This window comes from Pleurodeles waltl, chromosome 1_2, assembly GCF_031143425.1.
Source record: "Pleurodeles waltl isolate 20211129_DDA chromosome 1_2, aPleWal1.hap1.20221129, whole genome shotgun sequence".
Taxonomy (NCBI): Eukaryota; Metazoa; Chordata; class Amphibia; order Caudata; family Salamandridae; genus Pleurodeles; species Pleurodeles waltl.
Genome location: NC_090437.1, coordinates 658035615 through 658061367, shown reverse-complemented (window position 1 = coordinate 658061367; position 25753 = coordinate 658035615). Strand labels below are relative to the sequence as shown.

The following is a 25753-nucleotide window of genomic DNA, read 5'->3' as shown; positions in this document are numbered from 1 at the left end:
TACCAGTTACAATACATCCATTGTTCTTGCATTCAAACTTCAATCTCCGAAGGAGATAAACAGTGCCACTCAGTTCAGTCTTGCACGACACATTGACACATCTTTTGACATTAAAACTTTCATAATGCATATCTATGCTAACATGCACAGGGAGACCACTGTTGAGACATCCACAGAGCTCTCACAATGTACTTAGACTCTGACTTGCATTGTGCACTTAATTCAGGTCATTAGTCATTCACAGGACTCTTACGATACACCGCTGCTGACCCGCACAACAGAGATCTCAGAGTGCAAACCTATCCTGATTAGCAGAATACCCTGACATCCCAGGAATTAAACATTATCAGTGCTATCAGAAATCTACTCTGTTTGAGTTAAAGGATGAGTTATAATCTCATTACTTTTTAAGAAACAGCTTCACATGACCAATAGTGTACCAATCGCCGACCTCGCAAGCACCAATGCACTCGCCTCAACGGACTACATCATCCTCGGGGACCTCCACCTCGAGAACAACAACGACACCAACTCTACCACGCTGATCAGCAACCTCGCGAACCTCGGCCTCAGACAACTCGTCACCTCACCAACCCACGCCACCGGCCACACATTAGACGCCATCTTCTCCACCAGCAACCACGTCACCTTCGACCACACCACCGAACCCTACTGGACCGACCACTGCTGCATCCACTTCACCTACAAAAAACAAAAACACCACACACCGCCACAACCACCAGCTCCCCCGCCGCAGTTGGGGCAAAGTCACTGGAGAACAGCTTCACACCACCCTCTCCCAGGACCCCCCCCGAGCGAGCCCACCGATCCAGACGCCGCAGCCTACAACCTCAGACAGTGGATCAACAACTGCGCCAACATCCTTGCCCCGCTGAAGAAACCCCCCAGCAACCACACCAGCAAGAAAGCCTCCTGGTTCACCAACGAACTCCTGGCCTCCAAACGCGCCTGCAGGAAACTGGAAAAGAAATGGCTCCAAGAACGCACACCGGACAACCACGCAACCCTCAAGGACGCCACCCGCCAACACCACCACCTCATCAGGACCGCCAAGAGAACCTCATTCAAAGACTGCCTAGACAACAACGCACAAGAAGCAAAGAGCTCTTCCGCATCGTTAAGGAACTGTCCACCCCCAGCGCCAACGTCAACGACATCCCGCCCTCACAGGAACTCTGCGACTCCCTCGCCGCATTCTTCCACAGCAAGATCGCCGACATCCACAGCAGTTTCAACACCCGACCACGCCCACCACCATCACCACACCGAACCCAAGCATCACAAACACCGCCTGGGCCAACGTCAACTACGACGAAACACGCAAGACCATGAATTCCATCCACTCCGGATCACCAACCGACCCCTTCCCCCACCACATCTTCAACAAAGCCGACTCCATCATCGCGCCCCAGCTCCGCAAGATCATCAACATCTCCTTCGAAACGGGCACTTTCCCGGAAAGCTGGAACCACGCAGAGATCAACGCCCTCCTCAAAAAACCCAAAGCCGACCCCAAGGACCTTAAGAACTTTCGCCCCATCTCCCTCCTCCCCTGCCCAGCGAAAGTCGCAGAAAAGATCGTCAACCTTCAACTGACATGCCACATCGAAGACAACAACATCCTCGACCCAGCGCAAACCCGATTCAGACGCAACCACAGAACCCGAGACCGCCCTCATCGCCACCACGGACATCAGACGCCAACTCGACCATGGCGAAACCTCGGCCCTCAGCCTCCTGGACCTCTAAGCGGTCTTTGACACGGTCTGTCACCGCACCCTACTGACACCCCTCCAAGAAGCCGGTATCCAGGACAAAGCCCTAGCCTGCACCGCATCTTTCCTCTCCGGTAGAACCCAGACCGTCCGCCTCCCTCCTTTTTGCTCAGAAGCCAACAACGTCATCTGCGGCGTCCCCCAGGGCTCCTCCCTGAGCCTGACGCTGTTCAACATCTACATGGCCCCCCTCGCACAAGTGGCCTGCCGTCACGACCTCAACATCATCTCCTACGCCGACGACACCCAGCTCATCCTCTCCCTCACCAACGACCCAGCCACCGCCAAAGCCAACCTCCACGAAGGTATGAAAGCAGTCGCCGACTGGATGAGGAACAGCTGCCTGAAACTGAACACTGATAAGACGGAAATCCTCATCCTTGGAACATCCTCCTCTGCCTGGGATGACTCATGGTGGCCCACCACCCTTGGAACGGCACCGACACCCACCGACCACGCTCGCAACCTGGGATTCATCCTCGACTCCTCGCTCTCCATGGACAGACAAGTCAACGCCGTCACCTCCTCATGCTACAACACCCTCCGCAGGATCTACAAGTGGATCCCGACCGACACCAGGAAGACAGTGACCCACGCCCTCGTCAGCAGCAGATTGGACTATGGCAACGCACTCTATGCAGGAATCCCAGCAAAGCACCCCCGACGACTACAACGCATCCAAAACGCCTCCGCCCGACTCATCACCGGCGCCCCCCGCCACAGCCACATCACCCCACTCCGCAAAGAGCTCCACTGGCTTCCCGTCGACAAGAGGTTCACCTTCAAGCTCCTCACCCACGCACACAAGACACTCCACAACGCCGGCCCTACCTACCTGAACAGCAGACTCAACTTCTACACTCCGACCCGCCAGCTACGCTCCGCAAGCCTCGCCCTCGCCACCTTCCCCCGCATCCAACGAACCACCTCCGGCGGCAGATCCTTCTACTACCACGCCGCCATGACCTGGAACACGCTCCCTACCTACCTACGACAGACCCAAGACCTACTCGCCTTCAGAAGACTCCTCAAGACCTGGCTCTTCGAGCAGTAGCAGTCACACACCCCCTCCCCCCCCCCTTTAGCGCCTTGGAACCCTAACGGGTAAGTAGCGCGCTCTATAAATGTATGTGATTGATTGATTGATTGACAGTAAAACTCAGCTTCTTATTCCTTTGGCGATGTCCTGCAATGTTTTGTTGATTGCCTCCCATCACGTCACATGCACCAGCACGTTGTTGCTTCCCTAGCCACTCTTCTCCCCAGCCCTCCAATAAACTAAAAGCGTAAACATTGGCTGCATCATATCACTTTTTTCCTAACCTTCAGATGCACTGCAGTGTGGCTAAAACACATGGCAACTAATTTGAAGGTTGGGGATTGCTGATTACATACGCCGTTCTCGTTTGGCTGCTTTAACTATGCAAGCCTTACACTATTAAGAGTGCGATGTTCCCACAGTTATTGCAAATTTGTGCTCAAAGAGGAATAATATAAAATAACAAATTTAAAAAGGAAAGCTTAAGCATAATTGGCCCCTTTCTAAAAAATATCTAACATTTTTTGATATTCGAAACTCTAGTTTAATTTTACAGGTGCTTAGTGCACATACAATGTATTTTTCAGTCAAAGTATGGTCCTAGGGTGGGAAAAAAAGGTAACATTTTATGGAAGAGCCAAATGGAAGGTAATTTAGCATGGGGAAGGTAATATAGTACGGGGAAATTATTTTCTCTACTTTAATTTGTTTTGTTTTTTTAAACTTGTTCACGAAAATAGCAAGAAAAATAAAAATCATAATGTGAATGTAGTTTCATTTTATTAATGTCCAGAGGATGCAAGACCAAGACAGAGCCCTTTATTTTCAATGAGCGCAGTAAGTTCAGCAATCTTTACACCGGCAGGTGGTTACATCAGGAGACAACTGCGTTCAAGCAACTCTTCAGCAAAGTGGAGAGTTGGGAAAAACAAAATCAGAAAAAAAGGTTTCTGCTACACTTTGGCACTTCAGCTTCAACTACAACTGGTAATGTTGTTGCTCTTCTTATTTATTTAATAAATCTTTATGTGGTAGTAAGAATACTTGATGCTACTTTGTGCATAAATCTGAACATAAACAGACAGAATCAAGACACGCATGTTGAGAAGCAGTTTAGTATCCAGGTAGAACTCCCTTGTAGTGAAGGCATCACTAAGTAAATTTAACAGCAGGAGCATGGAACTGCTATCACTCAACCACCCCAGGACAAATTATTTGGAGCTCAAGAACAACAGGTTTTCATTTCTATTTTGTCCACAGGACAAGCAGGCCCAAGGCACTGCAGCACAAACTCTTTGGCTGCTAATTTATAGTACCATAGTATGGATCTGTGAAATGTAAGTGCTCCTGCCACTAAGCAAAGATGTGTATCCATATAAAATTGAAAGTACTCTAAGGAAATTATATGAACTATGGTTGTATCACTGACAGTGGTTCAATCATAAAAACGTGCATTTATGTTCACAAAGTTTAACTATCTTAAGCTATGTAAAATGCTCCCAGATTACCTCCTCATTATATGCAAATACATGCAGAAGCATGAAACTAAGATTAGCCACTGCTTTAAAAATAAAGTTTATACACAAAAAAAATGTAATTTGAAAAGAAATATCTTTCTAGAACGTGTTTCGTGTACGTCAACTTTTGTTCAGAAAAAAGTCACAAGGTGTACCCCCACAGTTGTATGTTGTTGCATTTCGGGTAGATGTGCTGCTTTCAGGAATTCACAATAGTTTATGGAAAAAAAAGCCTGAAAACTGTATTCTGTGCAAACCTATGTGATATTTATTTTCTCTTGAGCAACTATGCACAGGTATTAGCTCGGGAAAATCTGCTGAGCAACTGCAAATTCACTTCACCCACACTCCCTTTTTTCCACCATAAAAATGATTTGCTCCTGCCTTTGTCAATAAATTTCAGTACATTTCCAACCTTTTCCAATGTGGTAAGAGAACGGAGAGGCCACTGGCATGCAAGTCTGTGAGTGTGCACAAACACAGGGCAATCCAAACCTGCAAATACCACTTCCGTCTATTTCAGGCCCTGTATGGCCCTGATTCGCAAAGTGGTAAATTTATACCCATATAAACAGCTACACTGCGGTAACAGACAATCAGTACCATGCAATTATAATTGTATCCTGTGAAATTGGGAATAACCAGACACAATCTGATATTACCAGGTGGAAATACACATGGTATTCCTTTATCTGTGGTATTATTACTCACAATTACCACCTGCTCTGGTGAGGTCATAAATGTGATTGGGGGGCTCCAGCAGGCCAAGGGGGAGGATGGTTGGAGAAGCCAGGAGAGACTTTTGTTTGGTAGGGAGGAGCATCACTTGCTCCACATATGCCATAGAAAAGGGTTGGGTGGGCAGGAAAACTGGTACCGGCTGTAATGCAGTCTGTTCCCATAACAATTTTAGTGGGTGGATTTTCCAGGGAGTAAATAGAGTCCATTGTTCTCGCATGTGATAAATTTGGTTGCTGGAACAACAGCTCACTTATGAATGGTGTGAATTTCAAAACACGAATTCCAGTCTGCTTTACTCGCAATAAGAGTCTATACAGATTTACAGAAACTCATAAAATTAGAACCTTGCTGGAATCCAACCCCTGATATACCATGAATCCTGGCACAATTAGGAAAGCGATTATTAAAGCTTTTATGTAATGAGAATCTGCCATAATTTGTTACTCCTCAGTGAAACCAACAGGAAAAAGTGGATTTTGTTTTCCCAGAAGCATCAAGGCCACTGGACCTTATACAATTCTGCACCCCGCTACCCCCCCCCCCCCATCCCCCAACCCACAGAACAGATAGCTTTGGTTGTTCTGGGTCATTAAATGTTATCATGTATGCCATGTAAATGTCATCACCAAAGTATGGCAGTAGTGACTGATACCCAATGCACTTCGGGATCTTGATCAATTTCGCATGCAATAAAATTATTCATGTGAGGAAAAATGGGCTCCTACTATAATCACTGCAGAACTTTAAGTAAACAAGAGGGCTGCACTTTCATCCAAAGCCCTCTTATATCTTCAAATAAACTCATTTTCCCAAAATGGGTTACTGGAGAAGATAAACAGACGTGTTCTTAAGGGGCAAGTCGAAATCAGGTGACTACGTTCTGTTACCAGTACTCTAGATCACTGTGCAAGGTTAAGCCACAGAAACATGATAGAAGATGTGAACTGGACATAATTTATAAAAAGTGATCAAAGGTCAACATTAGCAAACTTACCATTAACCTCGCGGTTGAAAGCGTTTTCTCATATGTGTTGAAAAATAATAACAAAATAAAAATTATTTGTGTATGTACCCCATTTCAATTCAATGGTGTTTCCTAAGTGAAATATTTTGCCAATACCATTAATTGAAAATATTATTTATGACAAAACCACAGAATCTGTGTAAAATCCAAATATTTAGTACACCAAAAGCTTACCTGTAGAAGAAATTATTGCAAAGACTTCTTGCAGAGAAGGAAGCAGAGTGCATGGTTCAGCTTTCCAGATGTTTTGGAGTAAAGTACTGACTTTGGTAACTTGAGAGACATATTCCCGGAGCTCTTTCTCATTTGTAGAAAGACACTGGAAATGGCCAATAGTCCTCACCAACTGCTGGCAAAATGAAACTGAAAATTTACCCTTGGGGATACACTGCACAAAATCAGTCAAGAGGTCACTAATTCTGGCACACAACACTGGCCCTGGTCTCTCGCACACTATCCGCAAAACTTCAACCTGAAGCAGAGTGAAAATATCTAAGATGGATGGACAACTCATTATTAGCTTCAGTCCACTGTGGATAAAGTCAACTACAGCAACATCTTTACGATCCACAGATCGATAACCATCTTGTAAAAGACTGAGGACAAAGTTTCTGTTAAAGAAGTTCTCAAATTCAGGGCGGTGGTACCTAGCGTAGGACTCTAGCACCTGGTGGCCAACTTGTTTTTGAAAAAGGTCTTCCCCTTCAAGGATAAGCCGAGTTGTAAGGCTGAACATTGCTTTGCACTGATCCTCATTGATCGAGTTCTCCGCGGATTCCACCACCTTCTTAACAATCACTTTCTTCAAACTGAGAGGATGGGACGACGTAACAAGGCCTTCCAGGATTTTGTCCATTTTGACTCATCAAAGTGAAACTACACAAAAGAAGAAATAAGAATCTAAATAGAAACAAGAGAAGAAGCAATCTGATTACAATGGTTACCAAAGATACACAAAGAAATAGTGATAATGCAGGCTTATTAGACATATGGGCATTACTAACAGTGTGCTGGAAAATTCTGACTGCGCAGAAATCCCCATTTGGTGCTCAGGCAAGGGTCGAGATCCAGAGTGGTACGGAATCCATCAAACCTGGTAAGGTCTGGGAGGAATAAAGGTCACATCCTTCAATAAATTTAGGCAGGTTAAAAGAGCCAGCATTTAGCAGGAGAAAAATGCCAAGTAATTGCCAGGAAAGGCAGATTTGGGGGGAGGTAAGCACCAAAATCTAAAATCTGCACTATATCCCCCATTAAAGGAAAAGGACTCAAAACAAGTGCAATTTCACACAGCTGATAGATTCCAGCTCAGATTATATATGTTGTGAAACTTTGTATACCCTCCAGGGCACTCACCATTAGAGCTTTAGTCAACCTCAAGTACTGTAAAAAATATGACTTGTTGGCTATAAAACAAATTTGGTTTGCTGCAGTCTTTCACATCATTAATGAAATATATGAAGTGACCTATCTCTTTAAGGGGCTACAGATGGGTCAGAAGGACAACTTTCCTTAGATTTATTTTTAGAAAAAGATGAATGATATAGACATATTTCCTGATTAAGTTTGTTAGTATCTGTTTTACTGGAGTAGGACTTTGCTTCGTTTTTTATATTCAAAGTGTGGAGTCTTTATGTCTTGCCAATGTAATATTCTCTCTGCCTGACCTATGTGGTTAGTCCAGACGAAATTAATGTCAGTGCCACAGCACCTGTATTGCATCTATAATGCAGATATGGAAGAGCGGGTGGAATGGAAGGGACTATGCAGGATTTTTTAATTTCTCTGGAAACAAACTCCATTTTTACACTAACAGCAGAGCTAATGATAGAGTATTCTGTGTATCTAATTATGTTCAAAGGGTTCATTAAATCATACCAATGCTTACAATATTAAGAGGGCAAAATTAACTTTAGATGGTGAAAGAACCGTGGCTATTTAAAATGATTTAGTGTGGGCCGTTGAACAAAATGGATCAATGTTTGCTTATGACCCGTATGCATCCTATCCGGTCTCTAATATAATCACCACTTCACTTTCTAATGTAGTAAATTGCTATTTGTGTAAACTTGACATCACAAAAGTCCAAAAAGCATTCTGCCACACACCTGTGATGTCCCTTAGTCAGCCATTGTGCCTTGTCTACATCAGTAAAACAAAAAGATGACCGTCATATGATGATAAAGAAAAATATCGCAAACAAAGAAACAGCGAGGAATAAAAGAAGAAGAGATAATAAAATGTTTAGTCAACTAATGGACCATCTTCAAACAGAGTTATTACACATAACAAGCCTAGATCACTGCATTGTCATGAATCAGAGCTGACCATTGAGAGCACAGCTTCAGTAAAGCTTATAGTCTCTACAGCAACCCATATTTATCACCAATCTTAACACATTGACTTAATCCTTTTAGCAAGCAATTCTAAATCCAGTTGGATAAAGAAAACAAGCATTTAAACCATTCAACCTCACAGTGCATCTAATCGGTTGGCTTTTTTGTCAAGTAATATGGTAATTTTGATGACAAACTCAAAACAAGCTAAAACAAGCATTGGCAAATGCAGGAGGTGTGGCCTTTGACAAGCTTGTAATTTTTGTGCAAACATATGCAATAGTCATTAAAATGTTAAAAAATACTACTGAAAAAAGGTGAAATGTCTATGATTGAAAAAGCACAAAAAAATAAATACAGCAAGCATTGGCAAAGCCAACAGTTTGGGGTTTAAAAGAGAGACATTGGCTAGAACCAACAGGAGTTGACAGAGAGTTGTTATAAGCTACTCAACCATGTACTTCAAATAAATCACTGAAAGGGAGGTAGAATGATACAGTCAAAACAGCCAACAGCATCACGTGACAGATGAATACTTCTCTGGGCTGAGCCAACTTATGATTGACAATATCTCCAACCAAAGGCTAAAAGAGGCTGGTCAAAAGAAAAAAAGCCAGAGGATGAAAGGCATGGACCCAAGGAACATTCTAAGCATACTCCTAGCAACATGTCTAATTGACAACTGTGCTGTCAAAATCCAGACCTAAAAATTATCCACAGAAAAAATAAATGAAATGAAAACGCGAAATAAAAAACACAAAATTGGCCGGTAGCCTGGCATTGAAGTGGTCTAATTTTTAGGCATCTGTGCATGTGCACAAGCTTAACAGCAAATATATATATATATATATATATATATATACATACATACATACATATATATATATATATATATACCACAGTTGCTCTACAAATAATACATCAAAATGTGCAATACAATCCTATGTATTAGAATGTAATTGCCAGAGTGCTAACTATGAACAGTTTCTGCCTACGGGTGTTAGCATGGAACCACTTTCCCACTATTCATTACTGAACAAATAGTCCCAAATATGAACAGCTGATCATTGCCATTAAGTGTTACAAGTAATCCATCATACTTGATGATTGTTACACCTGTGTAGTATTTTCTGATCTAAGAGGAATAGACTTCGTCATATTTGGTATGGTTGGATGGTAGTAAGAAATCATACTTACTGTTGAATTGGGATTTTACATTACTATTTCATAAATGCCACTTTTAGAAAGTAGGCATTTCCCTGCACTTACTGTCACCTGTGCCTTACAGCCTGCCTCCAATCCACATCTGGTCTGTGCTGGTTGACAACTCCCCTTGTGCATTCCACTCAGACAGCCACAAACACAAGACACTCAGCTGTATATGCATTCATCTGCATACAGATTCCCTGGGCTGGAACGTTGGAGGGGCTCTCTCTTACACTTCAAAGGCCGGTGGTCTACCGCTCAAACAAAGGACTGATAACCCCTGACAGACAGGGCTGGGTTCAAAGGGGAACTTGTGCACTTCAAAATCAGTCTTTGAAGTTTCCTCTTCTTCAAAGGCACTTTTGGGTATGCGTACTGGGACTATAACCCCACCAAATCAGACACTTCTGGATCTACAACTGGACTCTGTCAGAGGGACTGCCTGGCTGCCCAAAGGACTCAACAGAACTGCTTTTCTGGAAGAACTGCTCTCTTGCTTGTTGCGCTGCTGCTCCCTGACTCTGCTGGAATGACTCTGCCTTCCTCCACAAGTGCTCTCCAAGGGATTGGATTGAGCTTGACTCCTATTCTGAAGTCTCAAGGCCAACAGACTTCATCTACTATCTCCAATCTAGTCCACCGACTTCAGCGATACCAGAACCGGTGCTGCGCCAGTACCTACTCTGGTGTCCTCGCTGAACACAATGACCACAGCCTGCAACATAAGCCCGACGTCGCTGCGACACCGCTGAAGTCAAGTGGTATGATTGTGACACCACAAAGTCAACGCACGGCATTGTGACCTGCTGGACCATCAACGCACCAGGCCGTAAGGAACCGACACCTCACCACAGATGCTGCATCACCTTCCCGTGCAACCGGACGGAACAGAAGTATCACCTCCCCTGCCTGGTGATGGCAATGAGCGGACACCTCACCTCCCCAGCAAGGAACCGATGCCCCACCGGCTCCAGAAACGCCTCAGCTCTCCGACTCCGCGCAAAGGTACTGTGCCTGGGGTCTGTGCAACTGTGACCGGCCTACACTCCCCCGCAAGTGACATTGGAATGCTGGTAACGACTCAGTCACAAGGTCGTAATAGCCCCAGTTGGAGCTATTGTGTTTCTTAGCGCTATAATAGGATTTAATATAGCAAAATTCATAACTTTACTTGCGTACATTGGATTCTTGACATTTTGGTCTTATTTTGTTCAGATGCATATTATCTATTTTCCTAAACTGGTGTGGAGTACCGTTTGTGGTGTTTTCACTGTGTTTCTCTATGAGTTATTGCATAAATAATTCACATAAAGCATTCTAAGTTAAGCCTGCCTGCTCTGTGCCAAGCTACGAGTGGGTGAACACAGGATTATTTAAATTGTGTAGTGACTTATCCTGACTAGGATTGTGGTCCCTACTTGGACAAGGATGTATACCTCTGCCAACTAGAGACTCAATTTCTAACAATAATCAATAAAAATTCTACTATTTTGGAAATATTTCTACTTAAGTATCGAATTCCACTGGATTATGAGGAGGTGTACCAATATCAAAATTCCACTGGTCAACTATAACATTCACTGTAGACTGTTTAAAACATCCCCCATGCATTTCGGACAGTGTGGTCCAATATCGTAGGGTACACTTGTTAAACCATTCATCAATTACTGCGATAAAGAACACCAAAAATGTGCATTAGTTAAAGAAACAAAATATAACTCGGCCAACAGCAATCATCAAAAGAGCCTATTTTATATATGTTGTGACCCAGTGCACATAAGCATCTTATGAATATTGATAGTATTTATGAAACATCACCTTGACTCCATGGCGAAAAGCAAACAGGAATTTGAAAACTTGAATTATTCACAAAAGACAGCCTTTAGGAACGTTGATAGAAAATATTGTCAAGTCGTTTATGTAACAATACGACTGTGAACAAACACGACATCCAAAACTTCAATTAACTTAATGGGCTCACCAACTGTTCAATATGAAATGTACTTGCATCCTTGCGTAAGGACAATGTCATGCAAAAATGCTGCCAAAAGTAAAGAACAATGAATATACACCACAATTTGTGGACATCCAACTCGTGCCAATAAAAGCGTCCCGCTGAAGCAGCCATCTCCTCGGCTGCATGTTGCCTGCAACTTGTGAGCTCATAGCTGTTGAAACATCCTCAACAGCTGCCGGGTTGTGAAAGCAATTAAGTGTGTTACCTGAAACACACAGTGACGCGGCAAAGATCATGTGATAATTTCATTTACTGGGATAGCCACTGATGGGGAGAAAATGTTTAAACTCTAGCTTGGTTACTGCACAAAAAGAGTCAAACAATATTGAGAGATAGTGTAGTTAGCTGGCGCACAGGAAATCTGAATGATATTATTTTATACGCTATGCTTGTTGATACGATCAATCATAAGACTAGTGGCACAACTATCAAACGTGAGTTACACACTGAATGAAAGTAAATTAATTAAATGCAACTTAACAGCACCCGTGAGGACATCCGTAGAACATGCATGAGGAAAATACAATGTGCATGCATTTCATTGAAAACAAGGCATTTCTAGTATGTCATCAAGACCTTTAAGTTGAATGGTGTCCAATATTTTCAGCTAACAGATTTAAAAATGTATCTGTTCCAACCTCTGAACTATCACCTCTCCACCAAGAAAGCACAAATAGAAGGTTCTCTTTACAGAAAACAACTCATCACAGGCAAACTACAGCGGGCGCGGCAGAAATTCCAAGAAATTGAAAAAACACACTAAAAAACGCAATAATTTAAAGAAACACAAACGAGTTCAAAGGAATATACCAACTAAGCTTGATAAATTATTGCATCAACTTTAACGGGGCTTGGAAAGAAGATGTTAAAATAGAAGAAAGGGAACTAAAATGAAGGTAGAGGAAAAACAAGGCAAAAACTTCCACTTACCTAAGCAGTCCATTAACATGAGCGCTCCAAAGAGGTGGCGGCACCTTTCATGACATTTGTTATAGACAAACAATGACTCACAATGACAGATACAAAGAGCTGCATCGCTGCCGCTTTCTGTTGTCATTTCCTCTAAAGCACCTTTCCACAGGACGCTCGGAACTCAAGTAGCCTCAACACTAAAGATCCAGAGCGTCTCTACGAACAACAGCAATGATGGAGGCGACAGTCATCTACCACCACCAGCGCGGCACAGGGCCCTACAGCTGCGAGCGCTCGCGGGGGTAGGATAGCTCCCACTGCAACCCCCACCCCACACACACAAATCAGTGCTTTCTGATGTCAAAGTGACTTGGATGAAACCTGGGGACAGAGGCGCGAGAGTCCGTCTTAACCATGGACTTAGAGGCGCATCCTCCAAAAAACAACACCGGCAGCAACTAAGGGGCACCTTTCTTAACACAGAGATAATCCTCGTGCCTCTTCAGTAGGCAAGCGTGAACTCAGAGACTGGACAGACCGAGTCCTCCCTGGAACCAAACAAACTCATTTGTCCCTTGCCAGAACAGGACCGTCGCGTCCTAGTGATGGTTCCCTTCTATCAATACCTGTCCCTGAGATACCTCCAGGCAGGTGGCCGGTCCAGACTCCGTTTTCAGCGCAAAACCTCAACGGCCTTCAGACTAAGTTGCGGGAACCGCACGTCCACCTTTGCAGATGCAGAGGGGGTCCATGCCGCCTCCACCTCCCCGTGCAACCGGCCATGTTTCGGTAGCAACACTCGCACTGTCACCGGGGGAGGGCCGAGCCCTGCGCACCGACGTCATGAGAGAGCGCCCTGCGCCGGAACGGGAAGAGCAAGACGTAGTCCGCTTTCTCTTTCGCTGCCATGGTCTCTATGTGATGCTTACAGTAGCCACTCAGACAGCGGAACCGCTCAGCTCCGATGACAAGCTGAGTGCAACTGAGCTGGCATATTGTTTGTTGCGCTGGTGTCTTTGGCTCCCCCAGCACTTGATGCAACTGGTAGGTTCAAAAATACTTATTTTCTGAGCAGCTATTAACCCTAGAGGTCGGATAGCGTCAAAACATCGTGTTATGTTCAGTATGTTCCAAAAGGCATGTAAGGTTGAGAAACTGCTTATTATGACTTCAACGCTTCCTCATGGGCGCTATATCAATACAATTACAAATAAAAGTAGTATTCCATTGTGAGTTTTTCACTTTTGGTTTACAGTAGTTTGTAGCCTAGATTGTTTTTAACCGACAGAGTATATTCATCTGATCTTCCTGTATTCTGTTGAGAAGTAGACACAAGATTACCATTATACTTTATTTGCATAATTATAAAAAAAGCATTGCAATCTCCACATAAAAACGCTTTAGAGCGCCGTAACACATCTGAATAAAGGTTTTTTTCTCTCTTATTATTGATAGACCAATAAACCGAACCATCGTATCGAACACCTACAGGCATACTGTAACACATATGAGATCAACATTGAGCTATTTGCAGGTGTATTATACCAGCTCAGTGGGAACTAGGTGACAAACATCCAGCAAGACGCTAAGTTGATTACTCATGTAAAAGGGCTGTTAAAATATGATTTCTCCAGTCCAGGGACTGGGTAATAGAAGTTCAGTTGGAAGAAAGGCTGGGTCCATTACTCATGCGATGGGAGCTGACATTGTTTAATTCGGGCACAAGCTGGTGGCTTGGTCAACCAACTTGGTTTTTTGTTGCATGTTTTAAGAGGTGTTCGGTTTTTAAGATAAATTTAGCCAGCAAGCAACGTATTGCAGTGTCAACCCTTTAAGACTAAAAAACAAATCCTGCAGGCACAATCTAATACCATTGGAGTTGAAGATATTTTTGAGATACAACTTCCGCCAAGGTAGCAGTGCAGGGCATATACAGAGAATGTATAGGAAGTCTTCCCAGTAATGTGCGCAAAGTCTGCATCGTCCACTATTGGAGGCTGTAGGCCATTTTGGAGTAGCGTCCAATGAAGGTAGTTGGCCGATTCTGCCATGGAGCACCTTTATCTTTAGCATTTTTAAAAATATTTCTACCACATAGGGCTGTGCTGTTGGAGCCTTATAAATATTGATTGTCATCCATGAGTGCGATCACTTTCTGAACTTGTCTTTGTCCTTGCTCCACGTGCGTAGCTTGACTTGTTTTTTTTAATAATTGCTTGAAGAGTTTGTGCGGTAGAGGTTTTTGCCATAGCTCTTCTGCCTGCAAATGCTTTACTGCTGAAGCAATTCTCTCTAGCCATGGATTTGAGACATCAGCCAAGTTCGTGCCTATTTCTTCCCAAGTCAATGCCTTTAGTGTATTCGGTTGCACCTCTCTTAGCATGGAGGCATACTTGAGCAAAGCTCTATCTTGTGCTAATGCTTGATGTTGTAACCCGAATTCCAGCCTGTTTTTAGCTGGTGAGGAGCTGTGTGGAAGGCGGAAGAGAAGGAGAAAAACTTTGCTGTGGGCAATGTTCAAGAAGTTGTTGAACTTACCGGGAAATATTTACAGTCCATATGCCAAGGCAGACAGGAACTTTGCCCTGATCACTGTAAGGAGTGGACACCAGATTGGACTTTGCAGTTTCATAGACGGGGCTTGTACTCATGCAAGTTGGGACGCCATTCTAGTTTTCAGTGTTTTTAGGTACAGGTAGTGGGACCAGCACTCCTGTAGTCAGACGCCAAGACATTTATAGCTACTGCTTCTGTCCGCTGGTTGATCCCCACAGAGCCATTTCTTTTTCTTGACACACTTGCCAAAGATGACTACCTTGGTTTTTTCCAGGTTTACCAACAACTCATTAGTCCCACAATACTGATTGAAGATGTTTAGCACTTTTTGAAGTCTTGTACCTGAAAGATTCCATAGAACAATATTGTCTGCATATAATAATGCTGTTAGTGAATGATTACCCAGTTTGGGAGGATGGGAGCTAGCGGTTGAGTAGTGTGCACAGTTCTGCCAGGTAAAGGGTGAAAAGCATTGGGGCTAGCACACAACCTAGCTTGACACCTCTATCTGAGTTTTGGTGGACACTCTTCCATTAGCACCTACTTTCACACTTGCCCAGTTATCTGAATATAGAAGCTGTATTCCTTGTAACATTTGTGGTGGGATATTGAGGTTTACTAGCTTCCTCCACAACCTGTGCCAATCCACTATGTCAAAAACTTCGGATGAGTCCACAAAGCAGGTGTATAAGGCAATTTTCTTGTTTGTGTATTTTTCCTCTAGCATGGCTAATTCTATCAAGTTGTTGGAGGTGCTCGCTGAAGGCTGGAAGCCAGTTTGATTCAGGGTTATTAGATTAAGCTTGGTTGCTCACTCTTTCAATTCCTCTAGCAGGAGACATGCAAATATTTTGCGTCAGTGTTGAGCAGTGCGATCAGTCGATAGCTGTCAGGGTTCCCGTAAGGGCCATTCTTGTAGAATGGATGAAAAATTGCCCTAGTTCCAGGAATCCGGATTTTTGTTTTCCATGATGCCGGCGTTAAACAGATTGCAAAGCAGGCCAGGCCAAAAGTGTTTTAGTACTCTTGTGGCTACACTGTTGGGACCTGTAGCCCTACACTGTCTGCAACATTGGAGTTGTTCCTCAATCTTTTGTACTTCAAAAGACAATGGGTTTGACTCGCAACTTGAAGTGGGAATCGGTTTCGCTGCATCTGGGCCGTAGTAGAGGTTCAAGATGTGCTTGATCCACTTTCTCTCCGGCACCCTGTTACTTGGGATCCCTGTGGCCCTGCGCTCCACTTGATTGATAATGTACCATGGCAGCCGGCTGTAGCCTCCACAATTTTGATCCATTCCGTTTGCGGTCTATGTATGCCTGCTTTGCTTCCCAATACTGCTGCCTTGCATTTCTTTCTTAGTTCATAAAAAGTGCACAGATAGCTGTTACCCAGCAGTTGTCTCTTTAGGAATATGGCTGTTTTGTTGAGCTGTTGTCTTTGTTGCCTTAAGACCATCGTTTTATGCTCAGTGGAGGACCGGCCCTTGACCATTGATTGGGATCTAGCTGGTTCCTTAGTGATGTCAACATTGCCTCACACTTAGTAATTATATCCACCTGGACCATTTGATTGGATGGTGAGTTAGCTTTCCATGCCTCACATTTCTCTATGCACATGTTGGACCATCGTATGCAACGTAAGTGGCTTCCAGGGTCTTGTTCATCTATCTTCTGTAACAGCGTCACGTGATAATTGTTATTAGCTATTTTCATAATTTGTGGATGGTGGTCAATTTTGCATCTCACCTCTATACTAAAGTCTTAGAAGTACTTGAAGATGGCCATTGAAGTAAATGTGTAGTCTAGGGTAGAAGCAGATTTCTTTGATGTGTGATTCGGATTCATTGGGTTGTCTTTGGGGAATCTACTGTTTAGGGCCCTCAGCCCTAATGCCGCAAGGAATCTTACATGAGGGTGGTCACATATGTCCATGTCTCTAAAAAGCGATACTTGTGGTGGTGGGATACCCAGACTCTGATCTAGAGCGCCTTCTCTGAAACTTCTTTTACTGTGGTTGGCAATGTTTAGGTTAAAGTCGCATCTGATAATCCAGGAGGCATTCTTGTATAAGGCTATTAAGGATAACAGATTGTTTTCCGTTATGTCTACCAAGTGCTGTTTATGTTGGTTGAGTTGATGTAAATGTTTATTATTATGACGGGCATGGATGTTTGGTCCAGCAACCCGTTTTCAATAATGATAGCTAACGCGGGCTGAGTGCAGGTCAATGTTCCTAGCGTTAAAGGATTTGCATATGGTTATGTAGGTTGAGAGGCCTTCTTTTGGGTGCCCTTTGGGCTTTACTTTTGTAGCCGGGATTAGGAATTCTTCAAATACAGCTACAGATTTTCCAGCTACTTTCTAGGTTTCCTGTAGGCAGATGATGTTGAAGTCCCTCAATAAGGAATCCAAGTTAGGATCTTGAGCGATTTTTACTGCCCCCACAATATTTCAGGATATTATGTTTGTGTTACCCAACTTGCTTTTGGACAGAGTTTGTGCGGTTGGGATTATTTTGGCAAAGCAGGTTCCAGATCTATCCTTGTAATGTGAGGTTTTGTCAGGATCGAAAGGTGAGTGTGTTCCTGCTGGCTTCCCCGTTTTGGAGGCCCCCCCTTCCTGACAATGCCTTGTCCATGGATGGCCCTGGACTATGGAGATTGTGAACTCTCTTAGGCCCCATAGTGAAGGTGGGGGATGCCCCCTTAGCCTTTTGCAGAACTGATCTCTTGTTGCCTGCCCGGGAGTTTGTTGTCAAGGTGTCATCACTTCTATTGTTTTCTCTTTGAGGGATGGGAAAGGTTGGATATTTTACTCTGTTGACTTCCTTTAGCTCTATGCCCCAGTCTTCGAGTACTTCTGATTTGGACAGCACTAACTGCTGAAGGAAACTTTGGTACACTCGCTTAGGTCGCCCTTTCCTGGTGCTAAAATGGATACATATTCTAGGTCTTTACTGCTTATTAGTTCCAAACCTTGAATAGCGTTGCAGATTCTCATGAAGTTGCCTCGGCTGATGATGCCCCAAGAACCCTGAGATTTATAGGTCGGGCGAAAAATAAGGGTGTGGGCACCCCTGTCTTTTGAGGGCAATAAATACTTAAATGCTGACTTTTCGCCTTTAATGATGTGAAGGGCTTACATAATCATGGCGTCTGTGGTTGCCTTTTGTTCTGCCACACTGGGCACTTGGTTTGTGGCATACGTACACAGCTGCTGAGCTGAAGGGTTTGCATAGGGCCACATTGATTTTGGGACCCAAGATGGAGACCTCACATGGGTAGGGTCACCAGACTGCTTGTTTGTGCCCTCGGCCCCTCGAGATTGATTGCGTGAGTGAAGGTCTCATATTGATCCAGTTGGAGCTGGTTCTTGCAGGACTCCCATTCTCTTGTTCTTTTGGGTTGTGCCTTTAAACTAAGGACAGTTCTTTGGTTTAATCCAATTCCATCCTGGGTCCCGGAAGTTGGTATCTGAGTAGTAGTTCAGGGGGTACAGATTGTAGCTGGACTTCAGGCCTTAAGCAATTTAGTTGTGATCCATTGAGCTCTCCTATTGTGGTTTCCGAACCAAGGGCCCTCCTGGATCTTACGTCCAGTTAAGACTTTTCCTCCCTCTTCTTGCTGCCTTTGAAGATTATTTCCATGCTGCGAGGACGGCAACTGACCGGTTATGGACTGAGTCTTTGAGTCTCCCAGTTGAGCAGGAGGAGTGCACTCTATCTTGTCCGTAATTTGCTTGTGTTTTACCATTGGTTTTCCTCTCAATGGGCTATAATTTCCATGACTGGAAGGGTGTGGGTCTTTCTTTTCTGAACCCATAGCTGTTTTATTATGCATTTTCCTTAGGCGTTTTTTGTTTTTTCTAGACATGAGAGGAATGAAGGGTCCTTCCACTATTTAGCGCTCCTTGATTGAGCCTTTCACTGTTTTTCCTAAAGCCTGTACCGGGCTTGCTTCTTCCTGTGTAGTATCGTTAGGCGTTCCTTCTTGCAGGCTGCTTGGGCCTTGTGGACACTGGGATGCTGCCTGCCGTCTCTGCACTGTTTTATGGATCAAATCTGTTTATTGTTATTTTCAATTTTCAGTTATAAACATCACAGTTGCAGCGCATTTACACAATACAATTGCTGTAATATGCAACATGGTCCATATATAGTGACAAAAACCTGAACACAACTTTAATATTTGTTTCCCCGCGACTGGCGCGTCCCTCAGTAAAGAATCGCTCCCAGGCCTTGTTCCAATATGATCTTGGCCCTCCGTATAAGTCTCCACTGCACATTCACTACCACTCACTCGATTCAACTCCAGCACCCTCAAGTAGGCCGGGCATGTCAATTCTGTGAACTCCGCGGACAATATTTGTAAGAATGGTTGCCAGAGTTCCTTAAAGTCACCACTGCGCTGCTGTGAAGTCAAGTCAAGGTGAGCTTTTCCATAGCGAGGATAAACCACAGCTTATGTAGCCATGATGTTACTGTCGGGATCCTGTCCGTCTTCCACATGGCTAATAGCAGCTGTAGTGCCGCATTTAAAGCCAAGGCCTTCTGCCGTCCTTTCAATGATCTCAGGGGGAAAGTAAGTGGATTAGGCAAGCCCAGCAAAGTGTATGCAGGAAATCTGGGGATCTGAGTAACAAACGCCGCGTCATTAGTGTCTAAGATATTCTCCCAGTACCGATGAAGCTTAGGGCAATGCCATAGTAAGTGCACAAGCTGGACTTAGTGGGATCCCAAGAATGAATCCATGCTGGGGTGTAGTACCAATAGGAGGCCACTTTATAGGCTGTCTCTGTACCTGCCGCATTGTAAGCCGTATGATGTGTCCTGTAAAAGATACCCTCCCACTCCTCATCAGAGAGCTCCCTCTCCAGTTCCCTCTCCCACCTCTGTTGACCCTTAGTCTTAGGCGAGCAAGCCTCCCCGTAAGAGACCATAAAGCTCCGAAATCACCCGCTTATCGTCTTTTTTTCACTACAATCCATTTTTCAAACGGTGTTAACGGCCTGTCTATTAATGCTCTATTGGCTGACCCAGTGTTGTATCTGATAATACATCATCCTGTCCGCCTCGGTTAAGCCATAAGTCTCCCTCATCTGATCAAAGGGGATCACCCCCTGCTCGTCAAACAGGTATCCTACCCTTTTGCAGCCCCCTTCATACCAATGGCGCAGTGCCTCCAGTTGCAGGCCCGGACCAAAATCAGGGTTCGCACCCAGGGGGGTCATTGGGGACGGGAATGTCGTCAAGCCCAGTCTTCTGGCCACCGCATCCCACACCCTCATCGACACTTCTGTGATCGGGGATGTGTACAACCCCTGTGCTCTGTGACGGCGCCAGAGCCAAGGCTCCTTCCATATATGGGAACCTGCCACCGCTTGGTCCATGAAGCACCAGTGTTTCTCGGAAGACGGGCGACTCCATTCTAATAGAAAACGCAATTGTGCTGCCTGAAAGTATCGTAGAAGGAAGGGGACTGCTAATCCTCCCTCCTGCTTAGAACGATACAACACCCGGCGTGGTAGCCGCGTCGCCTTTCCCTCCCAAATAAATCTTAGAACCGCTGTCTGAAAGGTTGCTATCGTTCATGGCGGGGTGCCACCGGAAGTGCCTGGAACATGTACAGTATGCGTGGTAGAATGGTCATCTTCACCGCCGCCACCCTACCCAACCAAGACAATTTAAGTCTCCCCCAGGTCTCAAGGTCGCGCTGCACCTCCTGAGTCAGTTTCGTGTAATTCAACGTCGCCGTACGAGCAACAGTGGACCTTAGCTCAACCCCTAGGTACGGGAGTCTTGAGGAAGACCATATAAAGTGGAATCGGGCCTTCAGATCTCTTTCATGCTCGGCACTAATAAACCTGCTCATGGCCTGCGACTTTAGCATATTCATCCGGAATCCCGAGACCCGTCCAAATTCCTCTAGTATCCCCATTAGTACAGGCAGTGAGGTTGCGGGTTCCGCCAGGGTAAGGATCACATCATCCGCGTACAGTGAAACGATGTGCTCATCTCCCCCAAACGTCACATCCGTGATCTGAGGGTCGCCACGAAGCCGCTGCGCCATAGGCTCCACATAGAGCGCAAACAAGAGGGGCGAAGAGGGCACCCCTGCCGGGTCCCTCTTTGAATTGAGAACGGCAACAAGAGCGTCCCATTGACCCGGACCGCCGCCCGATAAATACAGCGGATCCATGCCATAAAACCCTGGCCCAGACCAAAGCGCTCAAGAACCCTGAACAGGTATGGGCAATGAACCCTATTGAACGCCTTTTTGGCATCGATAGAAAGGAAGAGCGCCTCCCTGCGTGAAAAATCAGTTTTATCCAATAGATGAAGCAACCGCTTGGTATTATCACTACACTGCCTATGCAGTATAAATCATGCTTGGTCGGGATCCACCAGGCCCGGCATGTAATAGTTGAGAAGGTGTGCCAGTAAACAGTTTGGCATCAATATTCAAGAGGGAGATCGGCCTGTAGGAGGCGCACTCCTCGGGATCCTTCCCCGGCTTCGTAATAACCATGATAGTGGCATCCAACATACTGGCCGTGAGAGCCCCCGTCTGTCGAAAGGAATTGAAGAGTCGCACTATTATAGGTACAAGTTCCATGCAGAAGGTCTTATAAAAAAAAGTGCGGAAAAACCATCGGGCCAGGTGACTTCCCGACCTGCAAGCGTGCAATTGCTGATATGACCTCTTCCGCCCTTATAGGTTGATCTAACAAAATCGCCTCTCTCTCGGTCAAGGAAGTAGTTGCTATACCCTCTGGGAAGGCCTCCGGAGTTGCATTGCCGGGCTCCTCAGCCCCTTATAGTCCCCGATAGAATTCTGCAAACGCCTCCGCCATTTGGTAATTCGTGCGCGCTTCCGCTGCCAAGGGAAAGCAAACCATTTTTATCATTGACGCCGCGCTCGCAACCGATGTGCCAATAGCTTCCCACATCTATTACTTCCTATATAATACTTATGCTTAAGGCGCACTACTGCGTACTCTGCCCTGTCCCAGTCCAACCTCCTCAGCTGCTTCCTTACTTTCTCGAGCTCTCGCCACACTCTCGGTGCCCCGGTATGCTTATGTGAACGCTCCAATACCATCACTCTCTGTTCTAGATCCTCTCTAAGCAGTCTCCTTGCTTTATTATCCCTAGCGGACAGTGACATCACCTCACCCCTCACTACAGCCTTCAGTGCCTCCCACAGCGTCGCCAGGCAAGTGGTCCCATCATCATTGAGGCTAAGGTAGTCTATTATTGCACTACGAATCGCCTCTACTGTTGCACCATTCTGAAGCATTGGGTCCCTAAATCGCCACCCCGATGTGCCCACGCGCTCCATAGTCATGACAACCTCAACTGCAACCGGGGCGTAGTCCGACAGTGCTCGGGGCTCAATCACTGACTCCCTAACCCGGGGGAGAAACTCTTGCGAGGCCAAGAAAAGGTCAAGCCTAGCGTATGTCTTGGTCGCTGCCGAGTGGAAGGAATAGTCCCTTAACGTGGGGTGCGCCATCCTCCAGACCACACTCACTCAGCCAGTGGCGACCCGCCTCTGTCATTGACCCGGTCTGTCCATACCGGTGACCTGAACAATCCAAATCACCAGCCATCACCAGGTTAAAATCGCCCCCCACCAGGATGGCACCGTCCGGAGATTGTAGCAGCGGGGTCAAAGCCAGTTTTAGGAAGACTTCCTGCTGGGAATTAGGCGCATATAAAGAGGCAATAGTGAAGGAAAAAAAAAACAGTCTCATTCTCGTGGCTAGAAGCCTACCTTGCACGTCGTGCAGTTTTGTCAGCACTTCCCCAGGGAATGAGCGCGCTAATAGTATCGCAACGCCTACATGCTTCGATGATGCTGAAGACCAAAACTGCCTGGGGAACCACTTGGAGCGCCAACGATAAATGTCTTTTAGAACGAGATGTCTCCTGCAGCAGGCATATGTGACTCCCCGACCTCTCTAAGGCGGACAGGATGGCTAGAAGCTTCGTAGGATTATTGAGCCCATGGACATTCAAGCTTATACATTTAATGATCATACTCTAAAATGAGGGCAGTATGCAAGAAGAAAGAGACCTCACAGGGAGGACACCCCCCATGCCAGATTGTCCACCAGCTCAAACGCCAAGGCCTGAGAATATCTCCACACAAAAGCCATCGTCGCAGGGAAACCCAACAACATTCAACCAATGCGCACAACAGGTGTTCACAACCAGGAAGTCCTCGCACATCCATCTTCACGAGGAAAAGTCTCCGCAGGGCAGTGGATCCGTCCATGTTTGGTGAACCAGGTCCGTCACCCCGCCACCCCGACCCTCTTCAACGGCCGGTATGCCGTTAGCATCAAGGCCATCCGCAATTCGGGCCCCCCCTCCTCTAGGCTGAAGTTCCGGCGGCCACGCTGTTCAGAACGGATTCCCTCTCCGACCTCAGCTCCGAGGCCGTAGGGCGCTGCAACTTCTTCTTTTCTCCTTCCGCCGCCAACGTGGAGGGCCCCCAACAGGCAAGTCCGCCCTCTCGCTTGCGTCCTGGCAGATCTCCTCCAAGCCCAGGATCCTATTTGCTTCTGAAACCGATCTCACCTGCCGGAGCTGTTCCTCCCAACGGAAGACCAAGCGGAACGGATGGCCCCAGGAGTAAGACACATCGTGTGCCTGCAAGTGCTCCGTGATAGGTCTGAATTCTCTCCGCCTCTGCAAGGTCCGCACAGAGAGGTCATGGAATAATTGGAGCTCATGTCCTCTATGAAGTACCTGCTGAAGATTGTGAGCCCGCTGTAGGATCTTTTCTTTAAGGACTAAGTTGTGGAGACAGGCTAGGATATCCAGAGGGCGGTCTTCAGGGCCACCAGCACGGCTAACACGGTGAACTCTATCCAAGACTACCTCCTGAGTCTCCTCCGGGCCCAGCAGAGAGCGAAACAGGCCCACCACATAGTCCCCAATGTCCTCCTTTTCGGCCCCCACCGGAGCCCCTCTGATGCGGATAATTTGTCTCCTCGAACGATTTTCCAAGTCCTCGACCGCTATCTGGAGGAGGTCCTGTTGCTCTCGGAGGCAGTTTAAATGGCCTCTGCCCACCTCTCACATTCGGACACTGCCCACACTGCAGTTAGACTCACCTGTGCCAAACAGACATGACTGTCGGGACAGGCTGAGCCAGCACACAGCTGCAAGAATCTTCGAGTTGTGGCTATGCTGGGGGATCACTGGGATGCATGCTGACGGAGGCCTTCCCTTGGCCTTGGGCGGAAGGCGTTCATGTATGACTTTCATATTGGCAAAAACATCTTGCATCCACAACCCATCCCATGAGCATGACCACCTGCAGGCCAGTAAGACCACAAAGCACAGGGTCATTCAGCGCTACCTTCTGTGGGCACAGCATGTACAGCAGAATAGGGGAAAAAAACATACATCCTGCCTGGGGTAAACATTGAGCGTCAGGATGCACACCAGACAACAAGAAAGCGCCTTATCTATTATCACTTTCAACAACGCATTACAAAGTCGGATTCACGTGGCCCAGAGAGGCCGTGTCAATTTGTTTATTCAGTGGTAACCAGCAGTACAGAGCATCCCGAAGCGCACTGACTGCTCATATGAACGTAGCTCCTCAGTGCACATTTTGGTACCAGAAGCTCTAATATGCGTGTCAAATTCATTTTAGTGCTGTGAATGCGCACACCAGCACACAAATGTGTCAGTCTAACCCCTGATGCGTGGAACTTGGCAGAGATGTCATTATTAAACTTTGATTTTACATACATCTTGAGATCACAAAAGTTATATTTGAGTTTGTAATGCACCATTCACCATCGATAGGGCATAATGGTGCAATCTGTAACTTTTCATGTGTTCATAGGAAGGCCACAACCAAACTAGAGAAACCATAATTTGATAGAAGCTTTTGTTTTCTTAATGTTTGTGTGTGGTTAGCAGAAAGTTTGCAAAGTGTTTTGATTCAAGTGCTTTATGAGAGTTAGTGTAAAAATTATGTTTATTTTAATTAAAAAACCAAACAAAAATTATAACTCTGTTTTATTGATTTTAATAAACAGAACTATCAAAAGTAGTACAGTGCAGTGCGCATCAAAACAAGGATGACATACTCTTTTTCTTTAGTACCTATTGGTCAGGTTCCTGTAGGATAAGGCAGACATGCATTCAGGGATAAGAATCTATGATACCCACTACAATGAGAATTACATTCCCCACGCTCCACCAGGAAGGATCCACCTGAGACCAAATCGTACATATCTTAAGAATTACGTAAACACGATCTAACCACAGTTGGTCGTCGTTCCTTTAAGCATGACATCTATCATTCCATCAGTTATCCTCATCCGTGCTCCCTTCTAGACTTGACTCCTCCACACTGGAGAAGCATTCTAGTAATGTTCCCCATGCAAGCACATCCTTGAGAGCTTCTTCCCCACTCCACGTCATGCGCAGATGTTGTTCTTCGGCAGCACCCCATTCCATCAAGTCTTGAATCCAGCAGGAGACGGCCAGGCACCGGGAGCTCATCCAACCAATGGCCACCCTACGTTTGGCCAACACTAAAGGCCAGTTGTGTGAGTTTGTATGGGATATTCCTACCCCG

General features: G+C 45.6%; 2 protein-coding genes across 8 annotated transcripts in view; one reads left to right on the top strand and one right to left on the bottom strand.

Annotated features, from left to right (window-relative positions):
* The window catches only part of USP38 (ubiquitin specific peptidase 38), a 155705-nt gene extending 142277 nt beyond the window's left edge, over positions 1 to 13428 (bottom strand). The window contains exons 1-2 of one of the 5 annotated variants that reach the window (XM_069242586.1): positions 13215 to 13428; positions 6292 to 6993 (exon numbers count right to left, since the gene is read on the bottom strand). In XM_069242586.1, coding sequence (XP_069098687.1) covers positions 6292 to 6973 — 682 coding nt within the window. In that variant the 5' untranslated portion in view covers positions 6974 to 6993; positions 13215 to 13428. Of the gene's footprint in view, positions 1 to 6291; positions 7018 to 12606; positions 13156 to 13214 lie in introns of those variants that run through there. The other 4 variants (XM_069242585.1, XM_069242587.1, XM_069242589.1 and 1 more) reach the window with 4 other exon arrangements.
* Positions 13429 to 13473: 45 nt separating this feature from the next.
* The window catches only part of ELMOD2 (ELMO domain containing 2), a 97431-nt gene continuing 85151 nt past the window's right edge, over positions 13474 to 25753 (top strand). The window contains exon 1 of one of the 3 annotated variants that reach the window (XR_011205398.1): positions 13474 to 13632. Coding sequence is in view for 1 of the 3 variants with exons in the window: in XM_069242591.1 (XP_069098692.1) it covers positions 13510 to 13632 (123 nt within the window). In the remaining 2 variants the exon portion in view is untranslated. The remainder of the gene's footprint in view (positions 13633 to 25753) is intronic. The other 2 variants (XM_069242591.1, XM_069242592.1) reach the window with 2 other exon arrangements.